At 33.7% G+C, this 15,765-nt stretch overlaps 2 protein-coding genes across 3 annotated transcripts; both read left to right on the forward strand.

Annotated features, from left to right (window-relative positions):
• The first annotated feature begins 207 nt into the window (after positions 1 to 207).
• Positions 208 to 7,790, forward strand: LOC102579740 (protein ENHANCED DISEASE RESISTANCE 2-like). Its single transcript, XM_006365695.2, has 21 exons — positions 208 to 618; positions 1,511 to 1,585; positions 1,710 to 1,763; positions 1,845 to 1,910; positions 1,981 to 2,039; positions 2,176 to 2,306; positions 2,584 to 2,630; positions 2,706 to 2,803; positions 3,211 to 3,306; positions 3,385 to 3,449; positions 3,530 to 3,601; positions 3,845 to 3,991; positions 4,088 to 4,392; positions 4,895 to 4,958; positions 5,046 to 5,221; positions 5,701 to 5,802; positions 5,889 to 5,939; positions 6,023 to 6,166; positions 6,779 to 6,874; positions 7,168 to 7,269; positions 7,427 to 7,790. Exons 1-21 carry the CDS (start codon positions 463 to 465, stop codon positions 7,517 to 7,519), a joined length of 2,199 nt encoding a protein of 732 aa, XP_006365757.1. The 5' UTR covers positions 208 to 462; the 3' UTR covers positions 7,520 to 7,790.
• Positions 7,791 to 8,788: 998 nt separating this feature from the next.
• On the forward strand, positions 8,789 to 13,171 carry LOC102580058 (GATA transcription factor 10-like). 2 transcript variants are annotated; one of them, XM_015304574.1, is made up of 3 exons: positions 8,789 to 8,979; positions 9,996 to 10,247; positions 12,572 to 13,171. In XM_015304574.1, the coding sequence occupies exons 1-3, from the start codon at positions 8,911 to 8,913 to the stop codon at positions 13,103 to 13,105; spliced, it is 855 nt and encodes a 284-aa protein (XP_015160060.1). In that variant the 5' UTR covers positions 8,789 to 8,910; the 3' UTR covers positions 13,106 to 13,171. The 2 variants fall into 2 exon arrangements, with proteins under 2 accessions (XP_015160060.1, XP_006365758.2); XM_006365696.2 differs by having other exon boundaries at positions 9,999 to 10,247.
• The last annotated feature ends 2,594 nt before the right edge of the window (positions 13,172 to 15,765 follow it).

The raw sequence follows: 15,765 nt of genomic DNA on the forward strand, positions 1-15,765 counted from the left end.
GTATTTATCCTCTAATCTTTTCAATTAAATAAAAAAATTAACTTATAATCTTTCTTTTTTTTAAAAAGAAAAAAAGGGTAAAATAGTCATATAACTTTTCAAATAATTTCCGCTTCCAAACTTTTGTCTCTCTTACGCGCAAATTCAGTTGCCTTTATAACTTTTTTTTCGAGTATATTGTTTGAGAGAAAATACAGAGAAAGAGAGCGCCCATACCGGCACCGGCAAATCAATCATCATACAAAGACATAAAGACTAATGCATTGAATCTCTGATTCCCATTTAAGTTTTCTTCACTTCTTCACTGAACCGGAATTTAGGGATACAAACAATAAATTCTTGTATGTGGGTGTGTAAGTGTTGTTTGAACTTTGAAGAATTTTGTTATATAAGTCGGGGAAATTGAAGAGGAAGTGTTATCCTGGAGTAATTCTGAGTAGTGGGTGTTGGATAAATTTTGAAATGGGGGTTTCCCAGAACGATTCTTGTAGAATGGAAGGGTGGTTATATCTAATTCGGTCTAATCGGTTTGGGCTTCAGTATTCGAGGAAACGCTACTTTGTTCTTCACGATCTTCTTTTCAAGAGCTATAAATCAAACCCAGTTACAAACATTGAGGTTTATCATTCTCTCACTCGCTCTCTGTATGCTAATTGATAAACAATTTGGGTTAAGTTCAATTGTGTGTTTAAATGGTTGTTTTGTGAACTTTACAGGTTTAGCATTTGATATAAGTGGCTTAAGTTTAATTGATAAGAAGTTCTTGCCAACTTGTAATTTGATTTGTCAGTGTGCTATGTTATTTTTAATTTGATCAGAGGCAAGTAATGCTGCACCCAATTCTTTGTGTTAATGTGCTTGGAATTTTACTAGCACAAACACATACATTGTAGATGCATGTAGCCTCGAGGCCCGAGCTCCATGCACTCCATCCGTTTCGATTTGTTTGTATCGTTTTAACTTGTCAAAAAGTTTATAAGACTTGAGAATCTTGTGGTCTTAAATTAAATCTACGTAGAATGTACCAAAATGTCATTTAATTTTGTGATCTTTAATCATTTCACGTAGAAAGTTGAAATTAAGGAGTTGCCGAAAAAGGAAAGAGATATTCTTTTTTAAACAGACTAAAAAGGTAAGTAAGACAAACATATTGAAATAGAGTAAGTATGATTTTTCTGAGTTAGGAAAGTGGGCAATTTTCTTTTTAATGTAGTATTCCTCCGTTTCAATTTGTTAGTCTTAGTTATTATCTCGGGATATTTTTTTTTTCAAGCACTTTCTGAATATCTTGAATTGTATATTACTTCATTGATAGTCGGAAAAAGTGCCGGTATAAAATGGTGGTTTCGAAGCTGTCAAAAGTTTTCTTATTTCTCTCCCTCTCCATATAACCATATTAGTGCCAGATATGCTTCATCCCATACTTAGTGCCTTCTTGAAATTATTTGTTTGCCATATTATCATGACTCTCTGTAATATGTCTTGTTGATTTTTTTTATTTTTTTCGTAGGATCCTGTTAGAAGTGCTGTTATTGATTCCTGCATTAGGGTGACAGACAATGGGAGAGAGAGCATTCAAAGAAAAGTATGATCCTTATCCCAGTTCCAATACATGGCAGAGACTATTTGTTCTGTCTGAGTTTCTATCATTAAATGCATTGACTTCTTTACTGATACTTTCTGGTTTTGTTACTTCTGCATTCTCCCAGGTTGTGTTTATATTTACTCTATACAATGCCTCAAATCATAATGATCAGTTGAAGGTGCGGAAATTGTCCTTTCCCCTGTTTCAGCTTTTAATTTTTGAGACGAATGAGTATCTAAAGAAAATTTACAAACAATAGTTAGGAGCAAACAGGCCTGAGGAAGCAGCAAGATGGATCCAGGCCCTGCAGGAAGCAGCTTTAAAGGTATATAGTAATCAATATGAGCCGGTAACGTCTCCCTTCGTTGGCAACTGATGATAATGAATAATTGTAGGCAGACATGAATAAAAGAACTGCAGTTGATCGTCCAAGGCGTGACTCGCAGTCTTTGAGGTATTTTGATTTAGTATATTAATATGTTACTTTGCTAAGGATCTTGCAAATATTTATTCTTTGTACAAGCATCTGTGATCTGTTGCTTGTCTCTTGCTAATTTCTCCTCTCTTTTTTTTTCCTTTTTGCCACACAGGTTAAATTGTTCCAACAAATCTCATCATCTGAATTCCATTGATTGGACTTTCTGTTCATCCTCAGTGGCAGATGCTACGACATCTGATGTTGTTGCACCGTCGTCCTGGACAATATTTGGTTGTCAGAATGGTAGGTTCTAATGATTTTTATGTTTGAGAAGCTGAAATTCCATGTAGGATTTTTGCTCTTATGATAATTTTTTCATCCTTGAGGGTCCATTAAGAATTTCTGTTACAATAAGTTCTTTCAATTCCTTATTTAGTTCTCTTGCGGGGAAGGAGACATGGTTGGCTTTATCTTAGAACATTTCTAAGATCATTTCTCTGATTTTCATTGCTAAATGGTCGCTTCCTCTCCTTTTGTTGTTCTCTTTTGCCAATTGTCCTTAAATTGCTTGGGTATGCAGGTCTTCGGCTATTTAAGGAAGCTAAGGATAGGGAATCTCATGGGAAGGTAACCTAATATTGTCAGCCCCTAAGGCAGTAAATCTACAAGCTCATGTTACTGAACTTGTACCATGTTGTGCAGTGGAATGATCACCCTGCAATAATGGCTGTTGGTGTAGTTGATGGAACTTCAGAAGCCATTTTTCAAACACTCATGTCACTTGGTCCTTCAAGATCGGAGTGAGTTGCAAAGTCTTTAACCAAAAATCTTCATACAAGCTTCTTCTGCAGAAACTTCATTGCTACTAAAATTAGTATCTCTTTGCGTTCAAAGTATAACTAAGACTTGGATAAGTATAAAGGGCTGCATTTCTTTGTTCATTAGTTCTTGAAAGAATATGCCTGCATTTCTTTGCTCCTTAGTTCTTGAAAGAATCTGTCTAGCACAAAAGAATATAGCTGCTTAGATGTCAAGTATATGGCATATTGTAAAATTAATCTAAGTGCAGCTTTCACTGCCTTCCTATGCGGGAGATTGAAAATAAGAAATAATTGTATCCTTAAAGTATTTTGTATTTTACTCTGCAGATGGGATCTCTGTTATATACTCATTGTATCCTTATAGTGTTATGCTTTTTACTCTGCAGATGGGATTTCTGTCATTACAAGGGTAGTGTCATTGAACACCTTGATGGTCACACAGATATTGTTCATAAGCTTCTACGTCGGGATTGGCTACCTTGGTCAGGCACATGCTAGATATTCACTTTCCAAACTGTTTGTACTTTGTTAGGGTTTATATTTGACATAAGTTGTTGCAGGAGTATGAGAAAAAGAGATCTTCTTTTGCAGCGCTATTGGAGAAGGGAGGATGACGGAACATATGGTACCAATGTTTGTTAATTGGTTTTGGCTGCTTTTTAAAACTGCTCGGTCTGAGCATGACCTATCTATTTACTCTTGCAGTTATTCTATACCATTCGGTGTTTCATCAGAAGTGTCCATGTCAGAAGGGCTATGTTCGTGCCTGCCTTAAAAGTAATGTATGCCTACAAGTAGAGCGAATATAAAGTTCATTTTGTCACTCTAGCTGTTATGGATGTGTAATTTTACATGGAAGAGCTATCTCATAGTGCATGGATCCCTAATTTCTCCTAATGATGCATGGTTGATAATTTTATTGTTACATAGCATCAGTCATATGCTTCTACTGCACATGTTTCTTGCACAAGACTACCCTTTGTACTGCACATTATAGATATACTTTGCTAATCATTGCAGGTGGAGGCTATGTAATATCACCTGTGAATCAAAAGAAGCAGTCAGTAGTCAAGCATATGCTTGCTATTGATTGGAGATTCTGGAAGTCTAACTTACAAACATCTTCAACCAGATATATAACAATCCACATGCTAGGGAGACTCGCTGGTGTGATTTTACTGCAAGATCTAGTTTCATATTTGTTACTTTTATTCATGTTTGCACATTATGACTGCTCGTGGGGGCTCAACCTGTGATTTACAGCTTTGAGGGAGCTTTTTATAGCAAAATTAGGAGATTGCTCGTCCTCGTATTTTTTGGAGGAGCATGTGAGAGACAAAAGACTGCAACAAATTGAAGAAGTTAAGGTTGAAATACAAACCATAGTGGAAAATGGGAAGAATATGGCAGATATGGAAGAAGAAGTCGCTAAATCACCTTCTGAACATGCAAGCTTGATGGGGTTAAATGATGCATCAGATGAGTTTTTTGATGTCTCTGAACCACTTGATTATGACCAGTCGGAAAATGGCTGGCCTTCTGATTTTGGCCCAGAGATGTACTCTCAGGTATTACCTGCTTAAACCATAATCTTTGGGAGCTATTCTATGAGCAGGTTTCTTTTTATAAATGCAGGAGGCTACATGAGGCATGACTTTCATGATATAAGCATGTCTATATATTGCTACTACTAATGAAAGATGTGAAACTTTCTTTCAACTAGCTTCTACTTGAATGGCACCGTATGTTTTTTTGTGGTTAGTTTATGTCTTTATCCGGTTTTTAAAGCATATACACTTGAATCCAATAAATATGCAGTCTCTTATGACTTCCATGTCTTAGGACGTCAACAATGTTAATACAATAAAGTTCATTTTCTTACCCCCACCCCCAAAGAAAAGCTCCATTTCTCTCGAGTAGTTCCTGATTCCCTTCATTAAACCCTAATGTAGTTGTCGTTTTTGACCTTATCCCCTCTTGCCTAGACCCATCATCTTGTTGCAGAATGCAGATCAGTTCCTCTGGGATTTCCTTGAGAATGATCTTTATGTTTTTTTTATCTTGTTTTAGGACACACGGCATGCCAGATTATCATCTGCTGCTGGTTTTGTGAAAAAGTTGCATGATCTGGCTGGTGAGTTTGATCTGTATTGCTATTTCGAAAAACTCAATTAATGGAAATGTTGAAGTTCTGAGGATTGATATTCCTTTCCCACTTCAGTTCACAAGCGGGGTTATGTAGATCTGCATGAAAAGGCAAAGGAAGATGCATTGTTGTGCCACTATGGGTCCACTCTTCCAAAAGATCCAACTTTTAATTTGCCTTGCAGTTGGGCCCAAACAGATCCGTCAACTTTTCTTATTCGGGGAGAGACTTATCTAGAAGATCGTAAGAAGGTGGGATTTCATAGCTGTCTTATTTTTCCCATAAGCATGTTCTGATTCATTTTTGTGTGGTCCATCTCTGATTCATTTGACCTTGGAAACTAGAAATGCTTTCCTTTGTTAAATTGATACCTGTGGTTTGATGTTCCTGCTGTCTGATTAATTTTTTGAACCTTACCTACTGATCACTCTCGGCAAAAGCCACATCTTGCTGTACCACAATCGAGTGTTGGTTAAATTGCATTAACCAAAACTCCATTGTTTGCGATTCCTGTCAATAAAATATGTCTAAAATGGCATACCAGCATGGAAACTTTACTTTAAAAAATCTGCAGGCTTCTTGGCTAGTATCTGCTATGATAGCATGCATGAGATATTGTGGGCTCTTTCCCTAACTCATGTCAAAATTTGTTTAGTCCAAAATTGTATTGCAAAGTTATGTGTGTTGTCCTAATTTTATGTAATTTACTGGTTGTGTGGCTCTGTTACAGATTAAGGCTAAAGGCACGTTGATGCAAATGGTTGCTGCAGATTGGCTGAAGTCTGACAAGCGAGAAGATGATCTTGGTGGTCGTCCTGGGAGCATTGTTCAGGTTGCTTCTCTTATTCTGTGTGAAGACAATGAACATACATACACATGTCGTTTATAAACCTGCTGCTTACCAACTTTTATCTGCAGAAATATGCAGCTAAGGGTGGTCCAGAATTTTTCTTCATTGTGAATATACAGGTATATTCTCTTGCTTCCTTTATATACCTTTTCTGCTTTCCTTTGGAGTTCCAAAGAGTTCATTTAGTTGAACATACATTCAGGTACCAGGTTCAACAACATACACTCTTGCTCTCTACTATATGATGGACACTCCTATAGAAAACGCGCCCTTGCTGGAGAGTTTTGTCAAAGGGGATGATGCTTTTAGAAATTCAAGGTTCAAGCTCATACCATACATATCCAAGGTTTGTATTCTGATCATTGAGATTGAACATAATCACTTTTTTACAAGGTTTAATAATATTTATTTTTATTTAAGTTGTTTAATGAGTTAGCGAAAAGCTATGGCATGCCAGCAGTCTTGTGGCCTTTGCACTGATCCATGCTTTTGGTAATGGTTGGTGGTAGCACTTTTTTCCTTTAATAACCTTTGAGCTTGCAGATAAATACTGCACAGAAACAAGTTGCTCTCAAGAAGGAAAACTGAACCCTTCTTTGGTAAATATAACTAATAAATCTTTAAGCAAACCCCCAACCCCACCCTAGTTTACTTTCTCTATTCCGAAACAATGATACTTTTTACTTCTCTGTGGTCAAATTTTGCAACTACCCAAGAAATTATATTGATGATCATGGAGAAATCCAAAAAGATGGTCAGATGGATACTGCATGCATACATTATTTTCCCAAAGTTCATGTCATCCGAGAGTCCCCTCTTTGTTGTAATGCTTCTGTGTTTTCTTGCTTGGTTTTTTCGGTTGGACAATGTGCTTTAATCAGCATAACACAAGTATTTAACAATTTTATCATTTTAAAAAGATCAGAGGTTGTGGTATTTACTCCTATTTACTTGTCAGGGACCATGGATAGTCAAGCAGAGTGTTGGAAAGAAAGCATGCCTTGTAGGTCCAGCGCTTGAAATTAATTATTTTCGGGGAAAGAACTACTTGGAGGTAAATTTCAAGAGAATTTTTCTACAGGAAATGATGCTTTAATTTTGTTTGCATGTTAGCTACTATAGTTGGTGCAGTTAAATGTGCCCATTCTCATTATCTTTGGGAATGAATTGCTTCCACTACTGCAGAAGTTCTATATCTTTTCTTTTGCAAAAGTAAAATTGAACTATTTTTAGAATAATAAGTGCATTGACATTCAAACCCCTCCATACTCTCCATAGTGAAACATGTTTTTACGCCGGAGAAATATTTTCTCATAGTGGACCTAAAAAAGTTTTGTGATCTTTCAGCTTGATATCAATGTTGGTTCTTCTACTGTGGCAAGGGGAGTTGTAAGCCTTGTTGTTGGATATCTAAACAATCTTGTCATTGAAATGGCGTTTCTTATCCAGGTAAACGTTCATGTCCCCTTCTCCATTTAAAGCATATATGGCTTGAATTGTGTAAGGCGCCAATATTGACAATTGCATCGAATTTCAATGAGTATGACAAAGCGTATATAGTATCTTCTTGGAACACGTATTAACCATTTTTTTGAGTTCTTCACAGGCCAACACACCGGAGGAGCTTCCCGAATATCTTCTTGCAACATGTCGTCTTAACCATCTGGACATCTCTAAGGCTGTTCAAGTGAAACCGTGATCTCGTATATCTCAAAAAAAAAAATATTCTTCCATTTTATATAAGCTTGCTACAGGGTAAAATGGATGATGCCTATATAGAAAGTGCAAAAGCTTTACAAAGTGACTATTCTTTGACTCAATCAAATGTCATGCCAGCAGTCTTCTGCATTGGTCTCAGCTGTATAGTTTGCACAATATTTCTGTTTCTAACTATCAGTAAACTCCATTGTGAGAATATGTTTTTTTTTTCAATTTTACATCTAATAGTAATTTGATGTTCTGAAATCATATTGTTTAGCATATAAAACTTGTAAGTTACTATTCTTGTTCATGTCATTGCATCAAAAGTACAGAAAAATTACACTAAAACAGCAGTCACCGAAAACTGCATTAAAATAGCAACAAAAATCGAATCAAAATATTTCAGAGAATTAAATAATACAAAAAATTTAAGTTCTGAATGTAATAGTACTCTCATATTGTTTAGGAATATACATGCTACGAAAAAAAATTAAGTTCAAGAAAATAATAAGATACTCTTGTAATTCAATTATGTAATAGTAATTTATAATTTCACCATAGAGGAAAGGGTCTTCTACGACTTCTCTCTTTAGTTAATACTCCTGTTATACTAATTTACTTGGCACCTTTTTTTTTAGTCCTGTCTACAAAAATTATTATTTCCTTCGTCTCATATTAGTTGATTATTTTACTAAAAATAGTTATCTCATATTCTCATATTAGTTGTTCACCTTACTAATTAAGAAACTATTAATTAAATGTTTTCCTATATTACTCTTACAATTAGTTCTTTTTTTAAGTGTTCACATTTGATCGAAAAATTCTCAAAAAGTTTTTTAAGGGGTGAATTAGTAAAATTATCTTCTTTCTTAATATGCATATAAAAAAAATCAACTAATATAAGACGGAGGAAGTACTTTCAACCATTGAAATAATTTAACTTTAATTTTTTTATATTATTCTTAATTAAAAAAACTGTGGCCACATAAATAATCACGGTGAACTTTTTTCAGATCACAATTTTTTTTTTAAAATCCTTTTTATTTATTTATTTATTTGTTTTTATGCCAAGTGGTATGGTATGGTGTCATAAAAATTGAGTGGGAACGAAATATATATTTTCAATTTTTTTATTTTAAGCACGATAAATAGAGTGAAGATTGAGGAGGGGTATCATCACCGGTTGTAGGGTCCCTAAGGCGTGAAGAAAAGCATGAAGGATGAAATAAATAGTCTCTCCAAAACAATCACATGCTCCGCTGACTACCTAAGTTATGTAACGTTTTCTATCTTCATTTATTATTTCACCAAAATCTTCAAATCCCCAACACAAATTTCACCTATTTCCTCTGCAAAACCTCCAGAAAGTGCAGTGCAGTGCAATCAGTAATGGAATCGGCATTTTTGGACATGCAAAAAGCTCCATCTTTACCCAATTCACCTTCCAACTTTGTAACGGTGTGTTTACTTTTTGTAATTGAAATCTTTTGCCTATTTTCTTCACCTGCATTATTTTCAATTCAGAGAATTGGGCGAAATTTTACTGAGTAGAGGTAGGAATGTGGGGAGTTTCGGGTATGTTGGAGGCCAGAGGGCGGTTCCGTTTTGCCAGGAAAATTGTGAAATTTGAGAAAACGTAGATTTTGTTTGAAAATTGGCATTGTGTTTGATCATGAATATAAATTGAAACGACTATGTTCTATTGACTTGTACCACGGTAACTTTAGCCTTAACTACATGTCTTGAATTTGAATCTCTCGGTTACAGAATCTCTTTCTTTGTTGGGACGAATTCCTTTTGCATGTTCATTAGTGATTAGAAGTGAAAATAATCGTTGTGTATGTTTTTCAAATTTCGAATTTTTTTAAACTTTTATGGCCAAACATGAAATATAATCAGGTTTTAAAAATTTCGGAATTTTCCAATCTTAGGACACATCAAGGCTAAAATAAGGTTTGAATATGATCTTGGTGATTTTTTTTTTTTGGCAACCCGAATCTTTGTGGGATGCCAAATCCGAAACTTATTTATTACTTTTAGTAACAATATAATATAATGAGTTTTTAAGTATTTATTAAAAAGTTTTGAGGATAAATGAGAAGATACATTGATACTTAGAATCTGAATAGACTCCTATTTTTGGTAGGATTAAGTAGTATTGGCCTTCTAACTTACCTACTAGGTATTGCACACGCGTATTCTTCGTATAATATTTGAATACGTTACATAATAAACCTACACTATATATACATGTATATAGCACTACTTTTTCCTTTTAATTTCTTTAATTTGAACTTAGCAATTTAGGTTTCACATATTACAGCAGTGATAAAAGGTGAGATATTAGAGACATGGATTATGCATGTGTACAAATTCTTGTTTGCAAAATTAGACTTTTCCATTGGTTGCACATACTTTTTGTAATAGTATACATAGTTCTAATTACTGTTTATTGTGTTGTATATATAACTCAGAAGATTAATATGGTTGAACAAAATTATATGGATGGAATTTCAATGGGGCATGTGGTTGATGAAGATTTTGAGAGCATACTGAATGGTTTGGATTTTTCAATGCAAAATTTGGAAGCAGACGTACTCGAGGAAGATTGGGATGCGACCGTATATGGTGAATTATTTGGGCCAATTCCTTCGGAAACTCTTATGAGCTTACCTTTGGATATTGCGAATAGCTGTTTGGAGGATCGTCGTATGACCAATGCTCCTGTGAGTTTTAACTTGGCCTTGGTTTATCTTTCTTTTTCAAAAAAATCTACTTTGTAGAAATAGATTTTTTTCAAAAATTACTACTTTGTAGTAATAGGTGGCACGGGTGTGATAGTTAAGGATAGGAGTTGGGCGGGGCGGATAGTTAAGGATAGAGGTGGCACGGATGTGATAGTTAAGGATAGGAGTTGGGCGGGGCGGATAGTTAAGGATAGAGGTGGCACGGGTCTGATAGTTAAGGATAGGAATTGGGCGGGTGTGATAGTTAAGGATAGAGGTGGCACGGGTCTGATAGTTAAGGATAGAGGTGGCCTAGGGAGGATAGTTAAGGATAGGAGTTGGGCGGGGCGGATAGTTAAGGATAGAGGTGGCACGGATGTGATAGTTAAGGATAGGAAGGTGGCACGGGTCTGATAGTGAAGGATAGGAGTTGGGCGGGGCGGATAGTTAAGGATAGAGGTGGCACGGATGTGATAGTTAAGGATAGGAGTTGGGTGGGGGAGATAGAATAAATAGTTTTGTACTTCATAGTTTAAATTAGCGGGTGTGATAGTTAAGGATAGAGGTGGCACGGATGTGATAGTTAAGGATAGGAGTTGGGTGGGGGAGATAGAATAAATAGTTTTGTACTTCATAGTTTAAATTATATTTTAAATACTTTTAGACTTTAGAATGATTTTGATAGTTTAAATTCATATTTTTAAATACTTTTAGAATAATTTTGATAGTTTTAATAGTTTGTGTAACAATTGACTCACTTAAAAAACAAATTTAAAACTATAACCAATAATAACTTCTCTAATATCTAAACATTTGTCGGTTTGTGTATCATACATTAATCTATATAAACATACATTTGGAGATAATGAAATTCTTGCTTGGAAATTCAAAGCTAAAAGCTAATCAAGCATACCTCATTCTTGATTGCAAAATAATTTATGATAATATGTTATTACTCTTGATTGCAAAATAATTCATAAAATTAATATGGTTGAATAAAATTGTTTGGTTGAAATTTCACTGTAACATATTGTTAATGAAAACTTTGGGACTAGAATGATTTGTGTTTGTCTATGTAGTTAGAAATTTTGGAAGTAGATGAAGTTGGTGAACTTGGTGAATATTAAGCTGTTAGTGTCTATTTTTTCCGGTGTTTCCCAAGGAGAATGGGGTATGGTTTCTTGGTGAATATTAAGATGATACTAGTGTCTTATTAGTATAGGTGTTTCGCGGGGAGAATGGGATATGCGGTGTCTTAACATCAGAAACATTTCAATTTCAAATTAATTATTAAATTTAAAAAGATAATGTCTTAACTTTGAAATAACTTTTAATTTTATTTTTAAATACTTTTAGAAAATTTTGATAGTTTGTGTAACAATGGAATATCTAAACATTTGTGGACTTGTTACTCCCTTATGAATTTACTTTTGGTCGTTTGGAGGCTCGTTGACCGGTTTAACTTAGTTTATTTTATTATTTTCAAAAACTATGTGTGTTGCTCCTTGCTATATAACAATAAAGCAAGGTATGGGGCTATGAGGACGAGGGTGGGTGAAATGTGATGTGATGGAAGTTGGTTAAAAGATAATTAACGTGGAAATACACTTTTGAAACTTGTTTTCTCTACTTTTGTTTTTTTTTAACAAACTTGTTTTTGTACAAATACAAAGAAAAGACAAGATATTGATAAGTAATTAATGTGTGCTTACCTTGACTACTAAAGCTCCATAGTCAAATATATCTTGTTGAAGGATGACATTGTAAGATTGTATTATATGTACCTATTGGTTATTAATTCTCTCTTCCTTTGTTCTCTTTTTGCTTGTCTTTGTGTGACTCGATGAACAATCTCTCTCAAAGCGAAGTTCGAAACATACTGAGCTCTTAGCTTCGCTAAACGGATGCTTCAGTATCGTCATCAAGTTTTTAAGACATACTTTTTCATGCTAATGAGTGTAATCATAAAGAGACGATACTTTTGTTATTCATGCTTATAATGATTAGTTTTGGATGACACATACATATATATTTATGTTTTTTCTCATATATGCCACACTTCTTTGTGCTTAAATCCCCAACTGATCTTAGAGCAGAAGCCTTCACTTTTCGTCTTTGATAACACTTAGTTGTTTAATGTCAAATTTATTCTCCTCCTTGTGGAATGCCTATGTGAATTTTTAAACCATCACAATGTGTTCAAAATTATACAGTGACAAAGTTGGAAAATTGAACTCTCAAACTTCATTCTTTTGTCTCTCAATATTTTTGTTTAATCCCTTATAGTCAAGTGGTAGCATTCTAACTCGATGTTATCCTATCAGAACGAATTTCTGGAGTCCCAAGGGAATGCTCTATTCCAGACAGGAAGTCCAATTTCTGTCCTGGAGAACAACCGCTCCTGTTCTGGTGGAAGGAGTGCAATATCCTTCAACTTTGGATCTAAAGGCCGTCGCTCCAAGCGAGCACGATCATCAACTTTGAATCCATGGCTTATGATGGCTCCCATACCTTGTACAACTTCTGCAGCCAAGAAGAATTCTGATTCCAAAAGTGGAAAGTTATCAAGTGCCAAAGGGTCACCTTTATTTAAAAGGTGCACACATTGTGAAGTAACAAAGACACCACAATGGAGGGAAGGACCATTGGGTCCAAAGACCCTATGCAATGCTTGTGGAGTTCGTTATCGTTCTGGACGCCTACTCCCAGAGTATCGACCTGCTGCTAGTCCCACATTCATTCCATCTTTACACTCAAACTCTCACAGGAAAGTCGTAGAAATGAGAAGAAAAACAGTTGAATGTGACAGCCAAAACTTTGTTCCTCTGGGTAGCTATTTGTTAGATGAATATTTTTAAAGAGATTACTATAGTTTTAGTTTAGGTGCTTAATTTACTTCATCGTTGTTTTCGATGTACATACAAAAAGGGTAGGTAGGAAGTTAGTTTTCTTCTCTTATGTAAAATCTAAACTAGATGAATATTATTTTTTAGATATTTCATCTTGGAACTACTACAGTATTTCTTTTTGTGGTGGTCTCCATAGATCAAATTCTTTGGGTCAATATCTTCAAATTCTCTTATCTACATAGACAAAGAATGTAAATTTTATAATATTATTTTTTTTAAATAAAAAGAAAAATCGAAAAATCATTTAATAGTTACTATAACATGTAATTATCAGGAATGCTCATCCCACCTTTGAGAGTATAGATATTGTAAAATTGCTCCCCTCAATTACTATGTTGATCAAGTACGATCCAAAATTACATAACTACAACAATTACATCTAAAATTTAATTACAAAATATAACTACACCAATTACATCTAAATTTAGTTACAAAATATCCTTCCAAAGAGGATTTAGCTATTCATTCATCATTTTAAAAAGGAGCGAACTTACAATAATAAGGATTTAGCTAATCATTCATCATTTTAAAAAGGAGAACTTACATTAATAAGTTGAGAGAAAGTTGATTTGATTTAATAAATCTATAGCTAGTTTTTTTTTTTTTAAATAATCAATTCCCAATATATCAATGCTTTGTGTGATTACAGTTCATTGGTACTCCTTATGTTCCTAATTACTTGTCTGTTTATTCTTTTTTAGTTATCCCTAATTACTTGTCTATTTTGACAAATAAAAAAAGGACAATTCTTTTTTACCTATTACCCTCAATTAATTACTTTGAAAAAAGTAGAACTTCTTGAAAATCTTAAGTTTTTAATTCATTCACTTCATAATTAATAGAGGGTAAAAATGGTAAACTCACTATGTCAATCATTGTTTTCTTAATAGATGTGTCAATTCAAAAGTGGACAAGTAATTAGGGATAGAAGGATTATTTTTTCTTTTGGTTCAACATGTTCTCAAATTTAACTTATTCTAGTTATTCAATATGATTTTGTATGTATACATAATACAAACTTAACATAATACATAAATATGTCATTTAAGGTGTACACAAAAGACGCACATATCTATTTATTTAATTTTATACAAATTTTAGTATTTACGGGCATCTCCAACCCTACACTCTATTTTACTCTCCAAATATAGAGTTCTCTATTTTTTCATACAATCAACTCCAACCCAATTCTCTATTTTACTCTCTAAAAAAGAATTTTCTTCTCTCTCCTTGATATTATATTATTATTTCTATTTCTATTTCATTTTCTTATTTCATAATATGAACCCATTCTTTCTTTATTCAAAATAATCATCCTATATAAATTTCATGTAATATAAATTTATTTTTAAAAAAAATCTTTATTTAGTATAAAAATATATTTTATTCTAAATTTTAAAGAACAACTACGAAAAATTGAAAAAAGAAATCAACAAGCACAACCGCAATCACAAACACAACAATTCTCTAGATCATACACTATATTTTTTCCAAATATTGTTAAATCTGAAAATGGCCTACCGAATTACTAAATTATTATTGTGATTTTAAAAATCATTATGTATTGTATTGTATTGTTATCTTGTATTTAAATTATTATGTCATGTATTGTATTTTTAAATTAAATTTTTTATTTTATCATTTAAATTTGTGCATTCTTCATAGTGAAAATCAATAATAATATCAAATTATCACTTAAAGGGATGAAAATTGAAAAAAATAATAGTTAAAATATTGTTAATTCGGTATGAAAGTAGTATATACTACATAATATACATTTTTTAAACTGTTATATTATATTTAAAAAGAATTACAAATATTAGAAATTTAATTAATAACCTTATATGAAAAATAATATGTTAGTTACAAATAATAGAAATAATATTAAAATAATGAAAAAGTGAAATAGAGAGGTGAATAGTAGTTCTCCAAATAGAGAATAGAGAGCTTTTTAGAGAGTGATTGGAGACTCAATTCTCTATTTTACTCTTCAAATATAGAGAATGAAGAGTAAAATAGAGTGGGATTGGAGATGATTTAATGCACACCTAAATTCAAGTACTTGATGAAAAAAAAAAAAAGAGATCAACAATGATAAAATAAAGGGAAAAGGGTCAAAAATACCCCTCAACTGTGGTTTATTGTTTGACTTTACTCTCGCCGTTAAAATGAAGTTAAATTTACCCCTCCCGTTATTAATTTCACCAAAACTACCCCTCATTAGACAGAATCCCCAAAATCGACCCAAATTGATCCAATTACCTGAATTTAAAAAAAAAACTATTCTCTATTTTTAACCCAATGACCCGACCCCTCTAGGATAATCTGGTACCAATTAACCCAATTAACTCAATGCCCTATTACCCATTCTCATTTACCCATTCTCTCTCTAATCTCCTTTTCTCTATCAGAAGCTAAGTGAAGAACGATGAGTGGATAGTCCATTATCGGAAACATTCAGCAACAAGGTTAACCCAATGTGGACAGTGATGGGACATTCTGCTTTGCCTTTGCTGGTACGATGAGTGGATTGTCCATTATCGGAAACATTCAGCAGCAAGATTTCAGGGTAGTGTTCGATCTTGCTGGTTCTCGCTTAGGCTTTGCTC

This window comes from Solanum tuberosum, unplaced genomic scaffold (genome assembly GCF_000226075.1).
Source record: "Solanum tuberosum cultivar DM 1-3 516 R44 unplaced genomic scaffold, SolTub_3.0 scf00575, whole genome shotgun sequence".
Taxonomy (NCBI): domain Eukaryota; kingdom Viridiplantae; phylum Streptophyta; class Magnoliopsida; order Solanales; family Solanaceae; genus Solanum; species Solanum tuberosum.

Coding starts and splice junctions, on each gene's coding strand:
- LOC102579740 (XM_006365695.2), top strand. CDS start 463: ATGGGGGTTTCCCAGAACGATTCTTGTAGAATGGAAGGGTGGTTATAT. Junction 3,450..3,529: donor GGAGGATGACGGAACATATG/GTACCAATGTTT, acceptor TTACTCTTGCAG/TTATTCTATACCATTCGGTG. Junction 5,222..5,700: donor ATCTAGAAGATCGTAAGAAG/GTGGGATTTCAT, acceptor GCTCTGTTACAG/ATTAAGGCTAAAGGCACGTT.
- LOC102580058 (XM_015304574.1), top strand. CDS start 8,911: ATGGAATCGGCATTTTTGGACATGCAAAAAGCTCCATCTTTACCCAAT. Junction 8,980..9,995: donor CACCTTCCAACTTTGTAACG/GTGTGTTTACTT, acceptor TATATAACTCAG/AAGATTAATATGGTTGAACA. Junction 10,248..12,571: donor GTCGTATGACCAATGCTCCT/GTGAGTTTTAAC, acceptor TTATCCTATCAG/AACGAATTTCTGGAGTCCCA.